General features: G+C 45.5%; 1 protein-coding gene across 5 annotated transcripts in view; it reads left to right on the top strand.

Moving 5' to 3' along the window:
* The first annotated feature begins 327 nt into the window (after positions 1 to 327).
* Positions 328 to 25,893, top strand: part of LOC122920246 (mitotic spindle positioning) — a 59,005-nt gene continuing 33,439 nt past the window's right edge. Inside the window, exons 1-2 of one of the 5 annotated variants that reach the window (XM_044269604.1) lie at positions 328 to 457; positions 18,626 to 18,745. In XM_044269604.1, the coding sequence (XP_044125539.1) occupies positions 18,686 to 18,745 (60 nt within the window). In that variant the 5' untranslated portion in view covers positions 328 to 457; positions 18,626 to 18,685. Of the gene's footprint in view, positions 458 to 13,882; positions 13,902 to 18,072; positions 18,179 to 18,237; positions 18,313 to 18,625; positions 18,746 to 19,342; positions 19,472 to 25,893 lie in introns of those variants that run through there. The other 4 variants (XM_044269622.1, XM_044269629.1, XM_044269612.1 and 1 more) reach the window with 4 other exon arrangements.

Raw genomic sequence — 25,893 nt, 5'->3', positions numbered from 1 at the left:
TGCATACGAGCTGCTAAAACGGCGTCTCGGATGCGGACCAAAACAACGGCCGTGTGCATGAGGCCTAATACAGTGAGACACTGAAACCTTACATTAGTTAAAACTGGAATTTGATAAGCTGTTGTAATACAGTGCTTCATCGCGTGGATCTGTCTGTTTTTGGCCTGTGTAAATGAACAAAGTCTGATCACCCAACATCCCCTGCTGCTCTCCTGAAGTTTCCCGACGCAGGCTGTGCTCACAAGCTTATGTTCGGTATCTGTCAGATAAAAGCGCCTCTGTGATCAGCAACATTCCTGGGTGTGCATTCCCCCCGTCAGCATCCCCTGACTATTGTCCTGTGTCGCTCCTGGTCACTGGGTGCCAACGGGCAGCATACTATTGACAGACCCTGAATTATCTGCTGGAAATGGGCAGAAGCGAGAAGATGCATGACCTTCGGGATGGATGTGTGCAGGTAAGAAAATGCAGGCAGGTATATGGGTATAGACAGCTTGTGCTCATTTCTTGTATTTGGGGGGAGATGGTCATTTGCAGGGGCTATTTGGGGAAAGATTTGGGGTATTTCAATGAGTAGCTGATAAAGAAGTAGCAAAATACTTCCCATAATGTCTGATTTATGATGTAAAGCACATTACTGAGTCACTTAGCAGTGATGTATTTGTTGTTGTGCAGCATGTCTCTTATAATATATAATATAATATAGTTGATTTAATGCAGTAGAAGTATTGTAGATGAAGAGCACAAGTTAGGCCAAGTTCACACTTCAGTTATTTGGTCAGTTATTTCCATCATTTATAATGAGCCAAAACCAGGTGTGGGTCAAAAACACAGACCAGGTGCAGATCTTCCCCTTCTTCCTTATGTCTGTGCAGGCTCCACTACTGGTTTTGGCTCACAATCACTGATGAAAATCACTGACCAAAACACTGATGTGTGCACTAAGCCTAATTGTGCACATAAGATAAGGTTAAAGGGGGAGTAATGTAAAAATGAAAATCAGGCATCATATAGGACATGGCAATCTCTTTCTAGCAAAGCTAGAACCAGCCCTGTACCTCACATGGATCCAGAGATCTGCCCATTCAATGCTGCAAGATTTATTTCGAGTTGGCCGCTCAGGAGGTGTGCCCTTGCTCAGGGGGCGTATCCTTTTTGCTGCAGCCGTTGGCAGTTGAAGGGTGGAACTGAGCTTGTATGTAGGGATGAGCGAACTCGAACTGTATAGTTCGGGTTCGTACCGAATTTTGGGGTGTCCGTGACACGGACCCGAACCCGGACATTTTCGTAAAAGTCCGGGTTCGGGTTCGGTGTTCGTCGCTTTCTTCGCGCTTTTGTGACGCTTTCTTGGCGCTTTTTGAAAGGCTGCAAAGCAGCCAATCAACAAGCGTCATACTACTTGCCCCAAGAGGCCATCACAGCCATGCCTACTATTGGCATGGCTGTGATTGGCCAGAGCACCATGTGACCCAGCCTCTATTTAAGCTGGAGTCACATAGCGCCGCCCGTCACTCTGCTCTGATTAGCGTAGGGAGAGGTTGCGGCTGCGACAGTAGGGCGAGATTAGGCAGATTAACTCCTCCAAAGGACTTGATTAACTGATCGATCTGCAGCTGTGGATCATTGAGCTGCTGATCCTCAATTGCTCACTGTTTTTAGGCTGCACAGACCGTTTGTCAGTCACATTTTTCTGGGGTGATCGGCGGCCATTTTGTGTCTTGTGGTGCGCCAGCACAAGCTGCGACCAAGTGCATTTAACCCTCAATGGTGTGGTTGTTTTTTGGCTAAAGCCTACATCAGGGTGAAGCTGTCACACCAAGTGCATTTAACCAGCAATAGTCTGTTCATTTTTTGGCCATATACAAAATCAGGGGCAAGCTGCGCCTGTCACCAAGTGCATTTAACCCTCAATGGTGTGGTTGTTTTTTGGCTAAAGCCTACATCAGGGTGAAGCTGTCACACCAAGTGCATTTAACCAGCAATAGTCTGTTTATTTTTTGGCCATATCCCAGTCTAATTCTGTCACTAAATCCATACCGGTCACCCAGCGCCTAAATACTAGGCCTCAAATTTATATCCAGCTAAATCTGTCCCTAGTGCTGTAGCTGGGCGAGTTATTTAGTGTCCGTTCAAGCACATTTCTTGTTCTGGGTTGAAATACAATTCCCAATTTAGCAATTTCATAATTTAGTGGTTTCTGCTATATCAGAGCTATTTGAAATCTATCCCTAAAAGGGTATATAATATTCAAGGTGCACATTGGGTCATTCAGAATAACTTCACACACACCCGCTACTGTGTATTTCCAAGTCTAATTCTGTCACTAAACCCATACCTGTCACGCAGCGCCTAAATACTAGGCCTCAAATTTATATCCAGCTAAATCTGTCCCTAGTGCTGTAGCTGGGCGAGTTATTTAGTGTCCGTTCAAGCACATTTCTTGTTCTGGGTTGAAATACAATTCCCAATTTAGCAATTTCATAATTTAGTGGTTTCTGCTATATCAGAGCTATTTGAAATCTATCCCTAAAAGGGTATATAATATTCAAGGTGCACATTGGGTCATTCAGAATAACTTCACACACACCCGCTACTGTGTATTTCCAAGTCTAATTCTGTCACTAAACCCATACCTGTCACCCAGCGCCTAAATACTAGGCCTCAAATTTATATCCCGCTAAATCTGTCCTTAGTGCTGTAGCTGGGCGAGTTATTTAGTGTCCGTTCAAGCACATTTCTTGTTCTGGGTTGAAATACAATTCCCAATTTAGCAATTTCATAATTTAGTGGTTTCTGCTATATCAGAGCTATTTGAAATCTATCCCTAAAAGGGTATATAATATTCAAGGTGCACATTGGGTCATTCAGAATAACTTCACACACACCCGCTACTGTGTATTTCCAAGTCTAATTCTGGCACTAAACCCATACCTGTCACCCAGCGCCTAAATACTAGGCCTCAAATTTATATCCCGCTAAATCTGTCCTTAGTGCTGTAGCTGGGCGAGTTATTTAGTGTCCGTTCAAGCACATTTCTTGTTCTGGGTTGAAATACAATTCCCAATTTAGCAATTTCATAATTTAGTGGTTTCTGCTATATCAGAGCTATTTGAAATCTATCCCTAAAAGGGTATATAATATTCAAGGTGCACATTGGGTCATTCAGAATAACTTCACACACACCCGCTACTGTGTATTTCCAAGTCTAATTCTGGCACTAAACCCATACCTGTCACCCAGCGCCTAAATACTAGGCCTCAAATTTATATCCCGCTAAATCTGTCCTTAGTGCTGTAGCTGGGCGAGTTATTTAGTGTCCGTTCAAGCACATTTCTTGTTCTGGGTTGAAATACAATTCCCAATTTAGCAATTTCATAATTTAGTGGTTTCTGCTATATCAGAGCTATTTGAAATCTATCCCTAAAAGGGTATATAATATTCAAGGTGCACATTGGGTCATTCAGAATAACTTCACACACACCCGCTACTGTGTATTTCCAAGTCTAATTCTGGCACTAAACCCATACCTGTCACCCAGCGCCTAAATACTAGGCCTCAAATTTATATCCCGCTAAATCTGTCCTTAGTGCTGTAGCTGGGCGAGTTATTTAGTGTCCGTTCAAGCACATTTCTTGTTCTGGGTTGAAATACAATTCCCAATTTAGCAATTTCATAATTTAGTGGTTTCTGCTATATCAGAGCTATTTGAAATCTATCCCTAAAAGGGTATATAATATTCAAGGTGCACATTGGGTCATTCAGAATAACTTCACACACACCCGCTACTGTGTATTTCCAAGTCTAATTCTGGCACTAAACCCATACCTGTCACCCAGCGCCTAAATACTAGGCCTCAAATTTATATCCCGCTAAATCTGTCCTTAGTGCTGTAGCTGGGCGAGTTATTTAGTGTCCGTTCAAGCACATTTCTTGTTCTGGGTTGAAATACAATTCCCAATTTAGCAATTTCATAATTTAGTGGTTTCTGCTATATCAGAGCTATTTGAAATCTATCCCTAAAAGGGTATATAATATTCAAGGTGCACATTGGGTCATTCAGAATAACTTCACACACACCCGCTACTGTGTATTTCCAAGTCTAATTCTGGCACTAAACCCATACCTGTCACCCAGCGCCTAAATACTAGGCCTCAAATTTATATCCCGCTAAATCTGTCCTTAGTGCTGTAGCTGGGCGAGTTATTTAGTGTCCGTTCAAGCACATTTCTTGTTCTGGGTTGAAATACAATTCCCAATTTAGCAATTTCATAATTTAGTGGTTTCTGCTATATCAGAGCTATTTGAAATCTATCCCTAAAAGGGTATATAATATTCAAGGTGCACATTGGGTCATTCAGAATAACTTCACACACACCCGCTACTGTGCATTTCCAAGTCTAATTCTGGCACTAAACCCATACCTGTCACCCAGCGCCTAAATACTAGGTCTCAAATTTATATCCCGCTAAATCTGTCCTTAGTGCTGTAGCTGGGCGAGTTATTTAGTGTCCGTTCAAGCACATTTCTTGTTCTGGGTTGAAATACAATTCCCAATTTAGCAATTTCATAATTTAGTGGTTTCTGCTATATCAGAGCTATTTGAAATCTATCCCTAAAAGGGTATATAATATTCAAGGTGCACATTGGGTCATTCAGAATAACTTCACACACACCCGCTACTGTGTATTTCCAAGTCTAATTCTGGCACTAAACCCATACCTGTCACCCAGCGCCTAAATACTAGGCCTCAAATTTATATCCCGCTAAATCTGTCCTTAGTGCTGTAGCTGGGCGAGTTATTTAGTGTCCGTTCAAGCACATTTCTTGTTCTGGGTTGAAATACAATTCCCAATTTAGCAATTTCATAATTTAGTGGTTTCTGCTATATCAGAGCTATTTGAAATCTATCCCTAAAAGGGTATATAATATTCAAGGTGCACATAGGGTCATTCAGAATAACTTCACACACACGCTTCTGTGCATTTCCAAGTCTAATTCTGTCACTAAATCCATACCGGTCACCCAGCGCCTAAATACTAGGCCTCAAATTTATATCCAGCTAAATCTGTCCCTAGTGCTGTAGCTGGGCGAGTTATTTAGTGTCCGTTCAAGCACATTTCTTGTTCTGGGTTGAAATACAATTCCCAATTTAGCAATTTCATAATTTAGTGGTTTCTGCTATATCAGAGCTATTTGAAATCTATCCCTAAAAGGGTATATAATATTCAAGGTGCACATTGGGTCATTCAGAATAACTTCACACACACCCGCTACTGTGTATTTCCAAGTCTAATTCTGGCACTAAACCCATACCTGTCACCCAGCGCCTAAATACTAGGTCTCAAATTTATATCCCGCTAAATCTGTCCTTAGTGCTGTAGCTGGGCGAGTTATTTAATGTCCGTTCAAGCACATTTCTTGTTCTGGGTTGAAATACAATTCCCAATTTAGCAATTTCATAATTTAGTGGTTTCTGCTATATCAGAGCTATTTGAAATCTATCCCTAAAAGGGTATATAATATTCAAGGTGCACATAGGGTCATTCAGAATAACTTCACACACCCGCTACTGTGCATTTCCAAATCTAATTCTGTCACTAAACCCATACCTGTCACCCAGCGCCTAAATACTAGGCCTCAAATTTATATCCCGCTAAATCTCTCGTTACCGCTGTCCTGTTGTGGCTGGGAAAGTTATTTAGTGTCCGTCAAAGCACATTTTTTGTTCTGGGTTGAAATACAATTCCCAATTTAGCAATTTCATAATTTAGTCGTTTCTGCTATATCAGAGCTATTTGAAATCTATCCCTAAAAGGGTAGATCATATTGAAGGTGCACATAGGGTCATTCAGAATAACTTCACACACACGCTTCTGTGCATTTCCAAGTCTAATTCTGTCACTAAATCCATACCGGTCACCCAGCGCCTAAATACTAGGCCTCAAATTTATATCCCGCTGAATTTGAATACAATACATTGGGCCAAATAATATATTTGTTGTTGTGGTGAACCATAACAATGAGAAAAACATCTAGTAAGGGACGCGGACGTGGACATGGTCGTGGTGGTGTTAGTGGACCCTCTGGTGCTGGGAGAGGACGTGGCCGTTCTGCCACATCCACACGTCCTAGTGTACCAACTACCTCAGGTCCCAGTAGCCGCCAGAATTTACAGCGATATATGGTGGGGCCCAATGCCGTTCTAAGGATGGTAAGGCCTGAGCAGGTACAGGCATTAGTCAATTGGGTGGCCGACAGTGGATCCAGCACGTTCACATTATCTCCCACCCAGTCTTCTGCAGAAAGCGCACAGATGGCGCCTGAAAACCAACCCCATCAGTCTGTCACATCACCCCCATGCATACCAGGGAAACTGTCTCAGCCTCAAGTTATGCAGCAGTCTCTTATGCTGTTTGAAGACTCCGCTGGCAGGGTTTCCCAAGGGCATCCACCTAGCCCTTCCCCAGCGGTGAAAGACATAGAATGCACTGACGCACAACCACTTATGTTTCCTGATGATGAGGACATGGGAATACCACCTCAGCATGTCTCTGATGATGACGAAACACAGGTGCCAACTGCTGCGTCTTTCTGCAGTGTGCAGACTGAACAGGAGGTCAGGGATCAAGACTGGGTGGAAGACGATGCAGGGGACGATGAGGTCCTAGACCCCACATGGAATGAAGGTCGTGCCACTGACTTTCACAGTTCGGAGGAAGAGGCAGTGGTGAGACCGAGCCAACAGCGTAGCAAAAGAGGGAGCAGTGGGCAAAAGCAGAACACCCGCCGCCAAGAGACTCCGCCTGCTACTGACCGCCGCCATCTGGGACCGAGCACCCCAAAGGCAGCTTCAAGGAGTTCCCTGGCATGGCACTTCTTCAAACAATGTGCTGACGACAAGACCCGAGTGGTTTGCACGCTGTGCCATCAGAGCCTGAAGCGAGGCATTAACGTTCTGAACCTGAGCACAACCTGCATGACCAGGCACCTGCATGCAAAGCATGAACTGCAGTGGAGTAAACACCTTAAAACCAAGGAAGTCACTCAGGCTCCCCCTGCTACCTCTTCTGCTGCTGCCGCCTCGGCCTATTCTGCTGCTGCCGCCTCGGCCTCTTCCTCCGCCTCTGGAGGAACGTTGGCACCTGCCGCCCAGCAAACAGGGGATGTACCACCAACACCACCACCACCACCTCCGTCACCAAGCGTCTCAACCATGTCACACGCCAGCGTTCAGCTCTCCATCTCACAAACATTTGATAGAAAGCGTAAATTCCCACCTAGCCACCCTCGATCCCTGGCCCTGAATGCCAGCATTTCTAAACTACTGGCCTATGAAATGCTGTCATTTAGGCTGGTGGACACAGACAGCTTCAAACAGCTCATGTCGCTTGCTGTCCCACAGTATGTTGTTCCCAGCCGGCACTACTTCTCCAAGAGAGCCGTGCCTTCCCTGCACAACCAAGTATCCGATAAAATCAAGTGTGCACTGCGCAACGCCATCTGTGGCAAGGTCCACCTAACCACAGATACGTGGACCAGTAAGCACGGCCAGGGACGCTATATCTCCCTAACTGCACACTGGGTAAATGTAGTGGCAGCTGGGCCCCAGGCGGAGAGCTGTTTGGCGCACGTCCTTCCGCCGCCAAGGATCGCAGGGCAACATTCTTTGCCTCCTGTTGCCACCTCCTCCTTCTCGGCTTCCTCCTCCTCTTCTTCCACCTGCTCATCCAGTCAGCCACACACCTTCACCACCAACTTCAGCACAGCCCGGGGTAAACGTCAGCAGGCCATTCTGAAACTCATATGTTTGGGGGACAGGCCCCACACCGCACAGGAGTTGTGGCGGGGTATAGAACAACAGACCGACGAGTGGTTGCTGCCGGTGAGCCTCAAGCCCGGCCTGGTGGTGTGTGATAATGGGCGAAATCTCGTTGCAGCTCTGGGACTAGCCAATTTGACGCACATCCCTTGCTTGGCGCATGTGCTGAATTTGGTGGTGCAGAAGTTCATTCACAACTACCCCGACATGTCAGAGCTGCTGCATAAAGTGCGGGCCGTCTGTTCGCGCTTCCGGCGTTCACATCCTGCTGCTGCTCGCCTGTCTGCGCTACAGCGTAACTTCGGCCTTCCCGCTCACCGCCTCATATGCGACGTGCCCACCAGGTGGAACTCCACCTTGCACATGCTGGACAGACTGTGCGAGCAGCAGCAGGCCATAGTGGAGTTTCAGCTGCAGCACGCACGGGTCAGTCGCACTACAGAACAGCACCACTTCACCACCAATGACTGGGCCTCCATGCGAGACCTGTGTGCCCTGTTTCGAGTACTCCACCAACATGGCCAGTGGCGATGACACCGTTATCAGCGTTACAATACCACTTCTATGTCTCCTTGAGAAAACACTTAGGGCGATGATGGAAGAGGAGGTGGCCCAGGAGGAGGAGGAGGAGGAGGAGGAAGAGGGGTCATTTTTAGCACTTTCAGGCCAGTCTCTTCGAAGTGACTCAGAGGGAGGTTTTTGGCAACAGCAGAGGCCAGGTACAAATGTGGCCAGCCAGGGCCCACTACTGGAGGACGAGGAGGACGAGGATGAGGAGGAGGTGGAGGAGGATGAGGATGAAGCATGGTCACAGCGGGGTGGCACCCAACGCAGCTCGGGTCCATCACTGGTGCGTGGCTGGGGGGAAAGGCAGGACGATGACGATACGCCTCCCACAGAGGACAGCTTGTCCTTATCCCTGGGCAGCCTGGCACACATGAGCGACTACATGCTGCAGTGCCTGCGCAACGACAGCAGAGTTGCCCACATTTTAACCTGTGCGGACTACTGGGTTGCCACCCTGCTGGATCCACGCTACAAAGACAATGTGCCCACCTTACTTCCTGCACTGGAGCGTGATAGGAAGATGCGCGAGTACAAGCGCACGTTGGTAGACGCGCTACTGAGAGCATTCCCAAATGTCACAGGGGAACAAGTGGAAGCCCAAGGCCAAGGCAGAGGAGGAGCAAGAGGTCGCCAAGGCAGCTGTGTCACGGCCAGCTCCTCTGAGGGCAGGGTTAGCATGGCAGAGATGTGGAAAACTTTTGTCAACACGCCACAGCTAACTGCACCACCACCTGATACGCAACGTGTTAGCAGGAGGCAACATTTCACTAACATGGTGGAACAGTACGTGTGCACACCCCTCCACGTACTGACTGATGGTTCGGCCCCATTCAACTTCTGGGTCTCTAAATTGTCCACGTGGCCAGAGCTAGCCTTTTATGCCTTGGAGGTGCTGGCCTGCCCGGCAGCCAGCGTTTTGTCTGAACGTGTATTCAGCACGGCAGGGGGCGTCATTACAGACAAACGCAGCCGCCTGTCTACAGCCAATGTGGACAAGCTGACGTTCATAAAAATGAACCAGGCATGGATCCCACAGGACCTGTCCGTCCCTTGTCCAGATTAGACATTAACTACCTCCCCATAACCATATATTATTGGACTCCAGGGCACTTCCTCATTCAATCCTATTTTTATTTTCATTTTACCATTATATTGCGATGCTACCCAAAGTTGAATGAACCTCTCCTCTGCCTGTGTGCTAGGCCTAAATATATGCCAATGGACTGTTGCAGTGGTGGCTGACATGAAGCCTGATTCTCTGCTATGACATGCAGACTAATTCTCTGCTGACATGAAGCCAGATTGTCTGTTACGGGACCTCTCTCCTCTGCCTGGGTGCTGGGCCTAAATTTATGACAATGGACTGTTGCAGTGGTGGCTGACGTGAAGCCTCATTCTCTGCTATGACATGCAGACTGATTCTCTGCTGACATGAAGCCAGATTGTCTGTTACGGGACCTCTCTCCTCTGCCTGTGTGCTAGGCCTAAATATATGCCAATGGACTGTTGCAGTGGTGGCTGACGTGAAGCCTGATTCTCTGCTATGACATGCAGACTGATTCTCTGCTGACATGAAGCCAGATCCTCTGTTACGGGACCTCTCTCCTCTGCCTGTGTGTGTGCTGGGCCTAAATATATGCCAATGGACTGTTGCAGTGGTGGCTGACGTGAAGCCTCATTCTCTGCTATGACATGCAGACTAATTCTCTGCTGACATGAAGCCAGATTCTCTGTTACGGGACCTCCCTCCTCTGCCTGGGTGCTGGGCCTAAATATATGCCAATGGACTGTTGCAGTGGTGGGTGACGTGAAGCCTCATTCTCTGCTATGACATGCAGACTAATTCTCTGCTGACATGAAGCCAGATTGTCTGTTACGGGACCTCTCTCCTCTGCCTGTGTGTGTGCTGGGCCTAAATATATGCCAATGGACTGTTGCAGTGGTGGCTGACGTGAAGCCTCATTCTCTGCTATGACATGCAGACTAATTCTCTGCTGACATGAAGACAGATTCTCTGTTACGGGACCTCTCTCCTCTGCCTGTGTGTGTGCTGGGCCTAAATATATGCCAATGGACTGTTGCAGTGGTGGCTGACGTGAAGCCTCATTCTCTGCTATGACATGCAGACTGATTCTCTGCTGACATGAAGCCAGATTGTCTGTTACGGGACCTCTCTCCTCTGCCTGTGTGCTAGGCCTAAATATATGCCAATGGACTGTTGCAGTGGTGGCTGACGTGAAGCCTGATTCTCTGCTATGACATGCAGACTGATTCTCTGCTGACATGAAGCCAGATCCTCTGTTACGGGACCTCTCTCCTCTGCCTGTGTGTGTGCTGGGCCTAAATATATGCCAATGGACTGTTGCAGTGGTGGCTGACGTGAAGCCTCATTCTCTGCTATGACATGCAGACTAATTCTCTGCTGACATGAAGCCAGATTCTCTGTTACGGGACCTCCCTCCTCTGCCTGGGTGCTGGGCCTAAATATATGCCAATGGACTGTTGCAGTGGTGGGTGACGTGAAGCCTCATTCTCTGCTATGACATGCAGACTAATTCTCTGCTGACATGAAGCCAGATTGTCTGTTACGGGACCTCTCTCCTCTGCCTGTGTGTGTGCTGGGCCTAAATATATGCCAATGGACTGTTGCAGTGGTGGCTGACGTGAAGCCTCATTCTCTGCTATGACATGCAGACTAATTCTCTGCTGACATGAAGACAGATTCTCTGTTACGGGACCTCTCTCCTCTGCCTGTGTGTGTGCTGGGCCTAAATATATGCCAATGGACTGTTGCAGTGGTGGCTGACGTGAAGCCTCATTCTCTGCTATGACATGCAGACTAATTCTCTGCTGACATGAAGACAGATTCTCTGTTACGGGACCTCCCTCCTCTGCCTGGGTGCTGGGCCTAAATATATGCCAATGGACTGTTGCAGTGGTGGGTGACGTGAAGCCTGATTCTCTGCTATGACATGCAGACTAATTCTCTGCTGACATGAAGACAGATTCTCTGTTACGGGACCTCTCTCCTCTGCCTGTGTGTGTGCTGGGCCTAAATATATGCCAATGGACTGTTGCAGTGGTGGCTGACGTGAAGCCTCATTCTCTGCTATGACATGCAGACTAATTCTCTGCTGACATGAAGACAGATTCTCTGTTACGGGACCTCCCTCCTCTGCCTGGGTGCTGGGCCTAAATTTATGACAATGGACTGTTGCAGTGGTGGCTGACGTGAAGCCTCATTCTCTGCTATGACATGCAGACTGATTCTCTGCTGACATGAAGCCAGATTGTCTGTTACGGGACCTCTCTCCTCTGCCTGTGTGCTAGGCCTAAATATATGCCAATGGACTGTTGCAGTGGTGGCTGACGTGAAGCCTGATTCTCTGCTATGACATGCAGACTGATTCTCTGCTGACATGAAGCCAGATCCTCTGTTACGGGACCTCTCTCCTCTGCCTGTGTGTGTGCTGGGCCTAAATATATGCCAATGGACTGTTGCAGTGGTGGGTGACGTGAAGCCTCATTCTCTGCTATGACATGCAGACTGATTCTCTGCTGTCATGAAGCCAGATTGTCTGTTACGGGACCTCTCTGCTCTGCCTGTGTGCTAGGCCTAAATATATGCCAATGGACTGTTGCAGTGGTGGCTGACGTGAAGCCTCATTCTCTGCTATGACATGCAGACTGATTCTCTGCTGTCATGAAGCCAGATTGTCTGTTACGGGACCTCTCTGCTCTGCCTGTGTGCTAGGCCTAAATATATGCCAATGGACTGTTGCAGTGGTGGGTGACGTGAAGCCTCATTCTCTGCTATGACATGCAGACTGATTCTCTGCTGACATGAAGCCAGATTGTCTGTTACGGGACCTCTCTCCTCTGCCTGTGTGCTAGGCCTAAATATATGCCAATGGACTGTTGCAGTGGTGGCTGACGTGAAGCCTCATTCTCTGCTATGACATGCAGACTAATTCTCTGCTGACATGAAGCCAGATTGTCTGTTACGGGACCTCTCTCCTCTGCCTGGGTGCTGGGCCTAAATTTATGACAATGGACTGTTGCAGTGGTGGCTGACGTGAAGCCTGATTCTCTGCTATGACATGCAGACTGATTCTCTGCTGACATGAAGCCAGATCCTCTGTTACGGGACCTCTCTCCTCTGCCTGTGTGTGTGCTGGGCCTAAATATATGCCAATGGACTGTTGCAGTGGTGGCTGACGTGAAGCCTCATTCTCTGCTATGACATGCAGACTGATTCTCTGCTGACATGAAGCCAGATTCTCTGTTACGGGACCTCTCTCCTCTGCCTGTGTGTGTGCTGGGCCTAAATATATGCCAATGGACTGTTGCAGTGGTGGCTGACGTGAAGCCTCATTCTCTGCTATGACATGCAGACTAATTCTCTGCTGACATGAAGACAGATTCTCTGTTACGGGACCTCCCTCCTCTGCCTGGGTGCTGGGCCTAAATATATGCCAATGGACTGTTGCAGTGGTGGGTGACGTGAAGCCTGATTCTCTGCTATGACATGCAGACTAATTCTCTGCTGACATGAAGACAGATTCTCTGTTACGGGACCTCTCTCCTCTGCCTGGGTGCCGGGGCCTAAATATCTGAGAATGGACTGTTCCAGTGGTGGGTGACGGGAAGCCAGATTCTCTGCTATGGAACCTCTCTCCAATTGATTTTGGTTAATTTTTATTTATTTAATTTTTAATTTAATTCATTTCCCTATCCACATTTGTTTGCAGGGGATTTACCTACATGTTGCTGCCTTTTGCAGCCCTCTAGCTCTTTCCTGGGCTGTTTTACAGCCTTTTTAGTGCCGAAAAGTTCGGGTCCCCATTGACTTCAATGGGGTTCGGGTTCGGGACGAAGTTCGGATCGGGTTCGGATCCCGAACCCGAACATTTCCGGGATGTTCGGCCGAACTTCTCGAACCCGAACATCCAGGTGTTCGCTCAACTCTACTTGTATGTCAACCTCAGAGAGCTAGACAGATAAATTAGAAAACGAGATAACAGCAGGTGGCGCTATACTAGATTTTAGTAAATATTTCAGCGGCTATACAAATTTTTTTATTACATGCAATTACAAAAGAACTCAGGACAACCCCTTTAAGTAAAACAAAAAGACATTCATTTACATAGGTTCTGATGTTCTGATTTAGGTTTTCTTGGGGGGGGGGGGGGGGTGTTAGAGAGGAGAAACATTCAAATCAGATGCAAAGTTCAGGACTTTAGTGTTATGGAATGCCTCTTAGGCAGTGCTTGGCAGTGCAAACAGTGATGGCGAGATATGGTTTCTGGACCGAGAGGACATAGGTGACTGAGGAAGTGTAAGCAGTATATTTCTCACTGGCTGCTTTCCAAGTCTTCAAGCAATCAGTACTGGAGAGTCCAAGGTCAATTATGACGGATGCTTCTAGAAGACATCCCACTCCGGGATGGGCCAGTACAATACTGCGCACTATGAATAAACACTGCCTGACAGGTACAGGAAAGTTGTAATGTAGGTAAGCTGGGATTAATATTTCTATGCTTGTTTTATTGTTTTGTGAATATTCTAACCAGTAAGGGTCCATGCACACAGCACAGTAGTTTATGCAGATTTTACTGATTTTCCATACCAAAATCTTCATAGTTTTGACATGGATTTGCCCCAAATCTGCACTGAAAATCTGCACTTTGCAGAATCCGATTTTGGAAGTCTCATCTACTTAGCTGGTGCTGTATTACACTGTGGATGTTCCCCTCATAATACGCACTGTGTGCATGTGGCCTAATGGGGAAAAAAGGTTGATTGATTAATGATTGACTGTACTTGAGATTGTTAAAGCAAAAAGGACCTTGTTACTACAGAATTAAGTGTAATGTATAGGAAAAACTGCTTAAAGGGGTATAAGAAAATGCACGTTATTCTTTGTAGAATGAAGAGTTATACATTTTCCAGTATACTTTCTGTAGGACTGTTCAAGATCTCTGCTTGTTGTCATTCAATAGAAACCTTGACTGCTTACAAATCTGTACGGGTCATGGGATGGACTCATTTACAGTGAAGTTATCAGAGCTGTGTTTTGTGAGGAGCCGTTTACCTATGTGTCCATCATATGACCAGGGCAGAAGTGAAATATCTTGAATGTGGTTAGGGATTGTTACAGAAGGTATATTGGAAAAATATGAAACTCCACCTTTATGTGTTGATGACACCTATTTAAAGGGGTTGTCCAGCCTTTTTTATGTGATGGCCGATCCTCAGAATAGGTCATTACTAGCTGATTGGTGGTGGGGGTCTGACACCCAGCCAATCTGCTGTACTGTGTAGCTTTGCCACTGGAAGTCGGTGCCGGAGCATGCAGTGACAGTGCTTCCACTACAATGTTGACAGAGCACCCAAACAGCTGATCGTGGGGGTGTGGGGTGTTGGACCCACCTGCCAATCAGCTAGTGATGGCTTAAGGTCTATTCACAGGTCCGTGGTGTATTGCTGATCCGCAAATTGCAGATCCGCAATACTCCCGGCCGGCACCCCCATAGAACTGCAATTGCGGACAAGAAAAGGGCATGTTCTATTTTTTTGCGGAGCCGCGGCCAGGAAGTTCGGGGCAGAAGCCTGGAAGTTCGGGGCCGCGCTCCAGAAATGCAGATGCGGAGAGCACATAGTGTGTTCTCCGCATCTCTTCCGACCCCATAGAGAATGAATTTGTCCGCACCCGTTCCCGATATTGCGGAACGGATGCAGACCCATTTGCGGACATGTGGACCCTTATCCTGAGGAAGCAAATGTGGCCACGTCCCAGTCTATACTGTATATGAAGACATAGGGGTCATTTATCACACTGGTGTAAAGTAGAACTGGCTTAGTTGCCCATAGCAACCAATCCCTCCTTTCATTTCCCAACTGAGCTGTCCAAAATGAAAGGTGGAATCTGATTGGTTGCTATGGGCAACTAAGCTAGTTCTACTTTACACCCGTTTGATAAATGACCCACATAATTTAGAACATTTTTCAAATATATAAGAATTAGCAATTCATGCTACTAATTTGTGAGGATCACATATAGGATATGGAAACAATTCTGGAAAATCTTCTTACTGTGCATGAAATTGCTAGTTCTGGAATTTGCCTAATAATATTATATATGTAGGTAATCACATAAAGCAATAAGGACACTGCAGGAGCCACCAGCAATCTACCAGATAGTTGACTTTCTTCTTCAGGCCTATTACCTTGTCCATTGTACACAGTACTATAATAAAGACCAGCGTTTCACACACCAGTCTGAGTGACCACCCCGCAATTCATTAAGATGATGAGCCACCAGCAGAGGTGTCTGTCAGTGGCTTTCTCCCCTCTCCCCATAGAATACTGGGGAGCCGGGAGAGATCGGCTGCTGGCTGTTGAATGTGTAGCTTTAGTTTTGGGCTAAGTTGCTTTGTTTGCTGTTTTTTCTGATGCAATTATCCCTTCCAATCCACTGCTATTGGTAGTATATGCAAGACTGAAATTAAGAAAAAAGGCAGTATTGTGGAAAATCTACATTTAACCTCCTCCTCATTTAATATCCAGTATTCCATCAAAATCTGTCCTGGTCAGTTTATTTTGGTATGTTGATGGTCAGATCGTTTGTATGAACAACGCAATGTACAATTGATTGTAAGTTTATATCTATGGCCAGCTAGGGACTACCATAGGCCTCATGTTGTTTATTTTTGTAAATAAGGCCAAAATGATAGATTATCTTTGCTATCCAGGGTGGAATCCTAATAAGTATCTGTTCTCAGAAACAGAGTGCCAAACAATGCCATCATGTCATCCAACCAGCGCCGAGAAACAGAGAATCTAGCCTATACAATATTATTATGTAAGAACTTGTAATGTTACCGTTTATCAGTACTTTTCATGTCACTTCCTAGCGGTGCAGTGGCCAGACTCATTATGTATGTGCAATGGGGATGATTATTGCATAATCTGCCCTGTCACTACAAACAAAGTTGGTATTCCCTGTTGTAGAAATTTCTTTCATACACTATGGTTGTTATGGCAGTGTATGTGGACCCACTGTACCAACCAACTGGTTTGACTGTGGGCTAACTCTAAGGGCATTATCATGGCAATCCCCTGGTATTAACCCTTTATCCCCTGTACAGGCATCTGGACTACACTGAGGAGGAGACACCAGGCTGCTACCTCCTGAGATAGTCCCCCTGTGTTTGGCAGCTGACCCACATGGGTCAGAGACACCAGTGTGCATCACCGAAGAGTCAGGCAGTCAGCATAGTCTGAATACAGGCTGAGGTCAGAGCAGACGGGGTATTAGCTTAACCAGGAGACAGATCCGAAGTCAGTGCAAGTGACAAAGGGGCAATAGGACAGGCAAAGGTCAGGGCAGGTGGTGTGGCATTAGAGTCCGTTGTGTAGACACTAGAAACCTAAAGCTCAGGCACCTTGCTACTGGAAAAGGTGCCTTAAATGCCCAGGGACAGCCAGCCATTGGCTCTTGTTAAGATCAGTGCCTCTGCAGATAGTGGGCAGAGCAGTGGGCATGCGCAACTTTTATTTTTGTTTTTTGTTTTTTGTTTTTGGTTTTTTTAAACTTTTTTCACAGTAACTTTTAGCCCCCATGGCAGACTAAAACTTGGTATGTTTTAATCCTTTGCCCCATTTACCCTAAAATATATTTTATTAGGGTAAATAGGATTTTGACACACTGAGTACCTGCTGAATTGTGCCTCATGCAGAGCGTAGCAGGGAGGTTACTATGACAGCCCTGGGAAGGCTCAGCAGGCCCCAGGCTGTCATGGTAAGTGATCGGAGCCCCGCGATTTCATTGCAGTGGCTCCGATCAGAAGAAGTATCATATCTCTGCTTTACCTCACAGATGCTGTGATCACTGCTGATGGCAGTATCTGAGGGGTTAAATTGTGGCCGGGTGCCTGCTTTATTATATAGCCAGCAAACGCTGCGTATAGAGCAAACTTGTTGCAGCAGCATGGTACGTCACAGTGGCTGAAGGGGTATCCTCTGGATAGGTCATCTATATCAGATCGGTGGGGGTCCAACACCTGGGACCTCTGCCAATCAGCTGTTTGAAGAGGCTGGTGCTCCATGAGTGCCACAGCCTCTTCCTAGGCCATGTAACATCACTGTGCATCAGTCAAATAGCCTATTTGCAGCTCAGCCCCATGAAGAGAATGGGGCTGAGCTGCAATACAAGCACAGTCACTATACTATGTGTCCTGTGTGTTGAACCAGCACATGTATGTCATGTAACACTGCTGCTTACTGAATGTCAGGGATCACCTGACTGATACATGGGCTATACCCTTCTATATCAGTCACCTGATATAAGAAAGGTATGTATGCAGAATTTTAAATACATATATTTTTAGAAAATTGTATGATTTTCTATTATATAAACAATAAATAAATGTAAAAAAAATAACAATTGGAATAGCCCTTCAGTCTGCCATTATAAACGACAATATTAGTATGAAGTCTGTCGGCACAGAATGCGCCAAATTTATTAAGTGGTGCAGGCCACTTAATAAATTTAGCGCATATACAGGCAGTCCATGTGCCAGAAGTAATCTCCCAGTGTGTTCTGACACTTTTGTATCATAGCCAGCAATAACTTTTTCAGGAACGTGCTACATTAAGATGTTCTACTGGATTGGACCAGTGCGGTAGCCTTCACTCCTCATCACTAAGCCTTGGGTGTCCTGACCCTAAAAGCTCATGCACATGAACATATTTTTTTTCCGCATCTGTCACCATCTGCTGCCCACATCCGTAAGTCCATTTTGTTGCCCTGTAATTTGTCCTATTCTTGTCTGTAATTTGTAGATCACAAAACAGGCTACGCTCTTGTGTATGAGCCCTTACACTGGTTCACCAATTGGCCTCGTTTGGACCACTTATATTAGGTACTTTATTATTATTACTACTACTATTTACTACACCACATTACTGGAAGATGTTATGGCTGATTTATTATAGGTGAGCAATTACCCTGCTATAGGATTCCACATTTTATGGGTTTCAGGTGATTATGTTATTTTCATCCCAGGCTGCTTTCCTAAAAAGGGATAAGAGATAACGCCTGAATTGTTTTATTGTCAATTGGTATGCGCAAGAGTTTTATTTTTTTATAATTCCAAGGGCACTTGAATCAGTAGTGTGCACAAGTTCATAGTTCTCTCTCCACCTTTTAGTTTCATTCTGGTATCTCTTCTACAGGACTGACAAGACACCTTCTGGAGAGAGCTGATCCTTCAGATACCCCCGACAACCTTGAAGATGTTTAGATACCCTTCTCCATGGCAGGTGCTATGCAGCAATTTAGAAAGAAGGGAACAGGTAAGTGGAAAACATTTCATGATCTATATGTCAGTAGATGTGCTGTAAGTCCTATACTTGGTAACTAGTGTTCCAGCAGGTATATTTTATACTTATCTTAAAATGCATAGCAAATTCCATTTTAAGATATGTTGGAAATGTCAGCTTTCAAAAACAACTGAATACACACCCACATGTACATACCTCACCTACAATATTCTGCCAGTGCCATGCACCAACGTGGCACACCCACATGCATATGCATTCTTAGCAGAAAATTTCACAAATTACATTTTAGTCACCCTTCAGTTTAGGTTCCTCCTCTGTCCTGGGTGTGTCACCAACATTTAGATCCTTGGACTTTGCCGAACAGTCCCTAAACATTCACATTTTGCAAGTTTGGACTAGAGTGCATGGACATTGGACAGAAAGAGAAGTACTGCAGGACTAGCAGGTGAGAGACAGTAGAAGGGGGTGGGCACAGGGCATACGTGCAATGATAGAAAGTGACAGCCACCGTGATGAGACACCATCACAGTCTGCAGATGGTGGATGAAGATGCAACCGCCAGAGAAGAAGTATATTGTCTAGGAGTTCAGCAGAGGGTAGTGGCGTGAACATACTATATACTGCCATACATTGTATCTACTGTTGTGTATACATATTGTATATAAGATAAACAATAGAATCTATCAGATTGAGATGGAATACTGCAGAAGGAACATTCTACAGAAGGACAGAAAAACGGTAAACTGTAGCAGTGTATCAAGGTCACAAGTAACCATGTGAGATGGAATAGGCGTTAACATGGAAATTCTTAGAAGTTTACGTTCCCATATGCAATGAAAAGTTAGCATTTCTTAGTGAACCATGTCTGGAGAGTACATTGGGGGGAATTTATCATGAGGGGAATATTTGAAGTCAGTTTTACTTGAGTCTGCATTGGCGTACTTTGCGCCAAATTGATCAAACTGTGCATATTGCTTGTTTAATTTGGAGCACCCTAAAATCTAACACTTTTGTCTAGAAATACTACTTCAGTATTACTACTCCACCTCCCTAGTGGCTTTGGGACTTTTTTGCGACTTTCTAAAAAAGTGCCAGTGATAAATATTGAGTGAAACTCAGTATCATAGCTAACCACAACCCTTTCCCACCTACTTTTCCAAACTGGAGTGGTGTAAAAATGCAAAGAGACACAAAAGCCCTATTTTGCAACTTTTTGAAGGAAGAATTCTGGATTGCAGGGTGTGATAAATTCCCCTAGAATTGTCCCCATGGGTTCTATTCTAAACAAAGGTATCATGGATTTTGTGTGTGTTCCATTCTTATTTTGGTGTAATTCATCTTTTGGGGTATTATATGTTGTAGTAGTTAGATGTCTCCAGTCTGCACCCACTTGTATGGTCTGACTGTGGCTGTTTTCAGATGTGTAGTCAGCATGTTTGTGTTAGAGTTTAGACATTCCTGGAATTATCAGTGAAGTGTGTTATCAGCAGCGTGCAGAACTACTGGACTATTCCTCATCTCACCCCCACCACCTTTCTACGTCATCCAATGACACCAGGAGCCATGAACAACATCAGCATTGCGCTGCCTGTTCCTTTATATCTGACGGATAGTTATTAGCGATATTCATTTGTGCTGTCCACTCCTGCATTCCAGGGAACTACATTCCAGAAATTGTCATAATAATACCATCAGTGCAAGTACAAAAGTACACTGCGAGAAAGCAGCATTGCTTACTATTAAAGGGGTTGTCCAGCCGTTAATACTGATGACCTATCGTCAGAATGGGTCATCAATATCTGATGGGTGGGGGTCCGTCTTCCCGCACCCCTGCCACTGTTTGAAGAAAAGGTGGTGCTCCATGCGAACGCCGCTTCCTCTTCATTACCCTGCACTGGAATGCAGTGTAAGGCCCCATGCACACGGCCGTGTTTCATGGCCGTGTGCGGGCCGTGGAACCGCGGCCTGGATCCCTCCTCCGGCACAGTACAGTAATACACTAGTATAGATCATACCAGTGTATTACTGTATTGCGGCGGCAGCAGGGAGCGCACGGCGTCATAGCAACCAATGACGCCGTGCGCTCCTGCTCTCAGGAGGGATCCAGGCCGCGGTTCCACGGCCGTGTGCATGGGGCCTAATACAAGTACTCGCTCTATTCAAGTGAATGGAGTGAGTGCTTTTAATTACACTACGCCACCATACTGTGAGGACCAGGGCGCTGCCTCCTCATCAGACACCTGATCGGCGGGGGTGCCAGGAGTCAGACCCCCCAATCAGATATTTATGACCTATCCCGACGATTGGGCTTCATTTATAAGAACAGTCTAATAGTAACTGTCTTTGTTGCACAAAACAACCAATCAGATTTCATTCCATAAAGTTCTCGGAAAAATGAAAAATGAACTCTGATTGGTTGACATGGGCAACAAAAACAGTGTTGAAGCTAATTTTCATAAATGAGACCTACTGTATATAGGTCACTAAAATAATTTACTGACATATGGGATAGTAGCATTTCACTTTATAGGGCAGTGATGGCTAACCTCTGGCACTCCAGCTGTGGTGAAACTACGACTCCCAGCATGCTTCATTCATTTCTGTGGAGTTTTGAGAACAGTCAAGCAAGCGGGGCATCTGTAGCTGTAGTTTTACAACAGGTGGAGTGCTGGAGGTTAGCCATCACAGTTAGGGTCCATTCACACGTTCGCAATTGGGTCCGCATCCGTTCTCCAATATCGTGAACGGGTGCGGACCCATTCATTCTCAATGGGGCAGGAATGGATGCGGAGAGCACAATGTGTGCTCTCCGCATTTCCAGAACGCGGCCCCGAACTTCCGGGCCACGGCTCCGCAAAAAAAATAGAACATGTCCTATTCTTGTCCGCAATTGCGGACAAGAATAGGCAGTTCTATGGGGGGTGCCGGCCGGGTGTATTGTGGATCTGCAATTTGCGGATCCACATACATTACGGACGTGTGAATGGATCCTTATAGGGTGTCCACCTATGGCATCTGTCAAGATGGTGGGTTATACAGTTTTTAGTGAACTGGTCTGTTCTTGACATTAGTGTGTTGGAAGCAGGAAAATCAGGCAAATGAAAGGAATGTTATTACTATATGGGACAATGGCTAGACATTTAGCAGGGAATTTATCAAGACCTGCACTCCAGAATTCTGGATTTAGAAAGTCACAAAATATTTTGTGACTTTTTTGGCTTATTTGTGCAAAACGTTTGCGACTTTGCATTTTTACACCACTCACTCCAATTTTGAAAAGTGGGCGTGGAAGTGGGTGTGGTCAGCGATGTTAAAAAATATTTATAAATTCTCCCCTAAGACTTTCGCTGACTGATAAAACAATGACTTACAGGACTAGTTTAACCTAATATAGCCTCTATGCAGGCAACTTCTTTGTGAAAATAGAGGTTATCTTTCATTTTAATCCTGAATTTGATGATAATGAGGTGACTGCTGAAAAGTGATCTGTACAGAACAGGAAGTGTCTGCCTATTATTAGGCTCAGCTTTCAAAGTGAAAACTGCAAGATTTCAGGATTTCCTTTTAAATGTGTGACATGGAAAAGGAAATAAACATAATCAAAAAATCCTTAGCAGTAGTGTTGATTGCGAATATTCTAATTGCAAATTTATATCGCGAATATTGGCACTTTGAGAATTTGCGAATATCTAGAATAAAATGCTATATCTTTGTAATTGCGAATATTCTAGATTTTTTTCATCAGTACCCATGATCCCTCACTGCTTTATGCTTGTGGGCCAATGAGAAGGCTGAAATATCTTTGACTTTAGGAGTAGTGTTGATCGCAAATTTTCGTATCGTGAATTTTTATTGCGAATTGTTATCACAAATTTTCCAAATGTCGATTTTCGCAATAAAAAAAATAATGAGTAGAGATCACGAATTCTTGAATTCGGGAATATATGACGAATATTCAGCTAAATATTCGTGAAATATCGCAATTTCAAACATTGCCCCTGCCGCTCATCACTGCTTAGCAGTATGTTTAAGATAAAAAACTTTGATTCAACCCCCTTTTCATTTTTTTTCCTCCCTGCTTTCCATAAGCCATAAAATTTTTACTTTTCTGTTCACATAGTTAGATAAGGTATTTTGCAGGAGTAGTTGTATAGAACATTCGGAAAAAAGTCATCACTTTTTGTTGACATTTGACACTTGACATTTTGTTATGTTGCGGCTAAAATAAAAAAGTTCTAATTATTCCCCATGATTCTGCACCCCATAATGACAAAGTAAAACAAAATGCTCAAAATCTTTGCTAATTTATTGAAATGGAAAAACTTAAATATTGCATTGACATAAGTATTCAGACCCTATACTGTACTTAGTTGAAGCACCTTTGGCAGTTATTACAGCCACCAGTCTTCTTGGGTATGATGTCACAAGGTTTACACGCCTGGACTTGCAGATCCTGTCAAGCTCTGTCAGGTTGGATGGGGACCGTTGGTAGACAGCCATTTTCATGTCTCTCCAGAGATATTTAATTGGATTGAAGTCAGAGCTATGGCTAGGCCACTCAAGGACATTCACAGAGTTGTCCCTAAGCCACTGCTGTGTTCTCTTGGTTGTGTACTTAGGGTCATTGTCTTGTTGAAAGGTAAACCGTTGGCCCAACCAGAGGTCCAGTGCACTCAGGATAAGGTTTTCATTAAGAATGTCTCTGTACTTTGTTCTATTCAGCTTGTTCTCAACACTGACCAGTCTCCCTGTACCAGCCACTGAAATATACTATCACAGCATGTTGCTTCCACCACCATGCTTTACATAGGGATGGTATTGGGCAGTGCCTCCAAACATGATGCTTAGAATCCAAAAAGCTCAGTCTTGGTTTCATCATACCAGAGAATCTTGTATCTCACAGTATGAGGGTCCTTTAGGTACTTTATTGAAAACTTTGAAATGTCTTTTACTGAGGAAGGGCTTCTTTCTGGCCACTCTGCCATAAAGCCCATATCGGTGGAATGCTGCAGTGATGCTTAACCCACCTAAAGATTCTCCCAACTGCACACATAGGATCTTTGCAGCTCAGCCAGAGTGGCCATTGTCCTCTTTCCACCTAGGGCCGGTGCAAGGATTTTTGCCGAACATAGGCAAAGATCAATTTTGCCACCCCCTCATGTCACTCACTCACTGACAGACACACACACACTGACAGACAGACACACACTCAGACACGCACTGAATGACATACACAGAAACTCGCTGACAGACGCACATACACTTACTGACAGACAGACATACACTCATTCAGACACTCACTGACAGACAAACACCTACCCACTGAAACACACACACAGAAACTTACTGACAGACACTCACTCACTGGCAGACAAACACACACACCCCTACACTCACACAGACACTTACTGACCGACAGACATCCACACTCACTGACATACACTCACATACTGACAGACACTCAATAACAGACACACATACATTTACTGACAGACAGACATACACTCACTCACTGACATACATACACAGGCAGACACTTAGTCAAACACTTAAGCACTCACCTCCCTGGGGTCCAGTGTGGTGCAGCTCCTCAGTCCTCCAGCGCGCCGTTTAGTATGCCGGGGCCTGAATGACGTCATATTCCGGCATCACAGGAGGGAGGTGTGGGAGCTGCTAGAAGAGCCTCCCTTGCCGCCCACCTCCTCTACTCCGGTAATTTACTGGCAGAGCAGGCACCTGCCATCAGGGTAAGCAGATGCCCGCTCTACCATATTTAAGAAGGACCATCACCTCCTGGCCCCCCTGTAATGGCGCTGGGGGCAGCTCAAGAGCCGCTCGCCCCAGACAGGGGGAGCCCATCAGGGCGAAGGCCTGGTTCGCCTAATGGTGGCACCGGCCCTGTTTCCACTAATTCCTTAGCTTAGTGGGGTGGCCAGATCTACGAAGAGTCCTGTTTTTTCCAAATATCCAATACATGTAAGAATTATGGAGGCCACTGTGCTCTTGGGGACTTTTGGTGGAGCTGAATTTTTTTGTATCCTTCTTCAGATCTGCTCCTCTACACAATCATGTTTCTGGCTTCTACAGGAAGTTCTTTCCTCCTTTTGGCTTGGTTTTTGCTCTGATATACAGTACAGACCAAAAGTTTGGACACACCTTCTCATTCAAAGAGTTTTCTTTATTTTCATGACTATGAAAATTGTAGATTCACACTGAAGGCATCAAAACTATGAATTAACACATGTGGAATTATATACATAACAAAAAAGTGTGAAACAACTGAAAATATGTCCTATTCTAGGTTCTTCAAAGTAGCCACCTTTTGATTACTGCTTTGCACACTCTTGGCATTCTCTTGATGAGCTTCAAGAGGTAGTCACCTGAAATGGTCTTCCAACAGTCTTGAAGGAGTTCCCAGAGATGCTTAGCACTTGTTGGCCCTTTTGCCTTCACTCTGCGGTCCAGCTCACCCCAAACCATCTCGATTGGGTTCAGGTCTGGTGACTGTGGAGGCCAGGTCATCTGGCGCAGCACCCCATCACTCTCCTTCATGGTCAAATAGCCCTTACACAGCCTGAAGGTGTGTTTGGGGTCATTGTCCTGTTGAAAAATAAATGATGGTCCAACTAAACGCAAACCGGATGGAATAGCATGCCGCTGCAAGATGCTGTGGTAGCCATGCTGGTTCAGTATGCCTTCAATTTTGAATAAATTCCCAACAGTGTCACCAGCAAAGCACCCCCACACCATCACACCTCCTCCTCCATGCTTCACGGTGGGAACCAGGCATGTAGAGTCCATCCGTTCACCTTTTCTGCGTCGCACAAAGACACGCTGGTTGGAACCAAAGATCTCAAATTTGGACTCATCAGACCAAAGCACAGATTTCCACTGGTCTAATGTCCATTCCTTGTGTTCTTTAGCCCAGACAAGTCTCTTCTGCTTGTTGCCTGTTCTTAGCAGTGGTTTCCTAGCAGATATTCTACCATGAAGGCCTGATTCACACAGTCTCCTCTTAACAGTTGTTCTAGAGATGTGTCTGCTGCTAGAACTCTGTGTGACATTGACCTGGTCTCTAATCTGAGCTGCTGTTAACCTGCGATTTCTGAGGCTGGTGACTCTAATGAACTTATCCTCCGCAGCAGAGGTGACTCTTGGTC

Source organism: Bufo gargarizans, chromosome 1 (genome assembly GCF_014858855.1).
Source record: "Bufo gargarizans isolate SCDJY-AF-19 chromosome 1, ASM1485885v1, whole genome shotgun sequence".
In the NCBI taxonomy this organism is placed as follows: Eukaryota; Metazoa; Chordata; class Amphibia; order Anura; family Bufonidae; genus Bufo; species Bufo gargarizans.
Note: the sequence above shows the minus strand (reverse complement) of the source record. Positions and strands in the feature narration are given on the sequence as shown.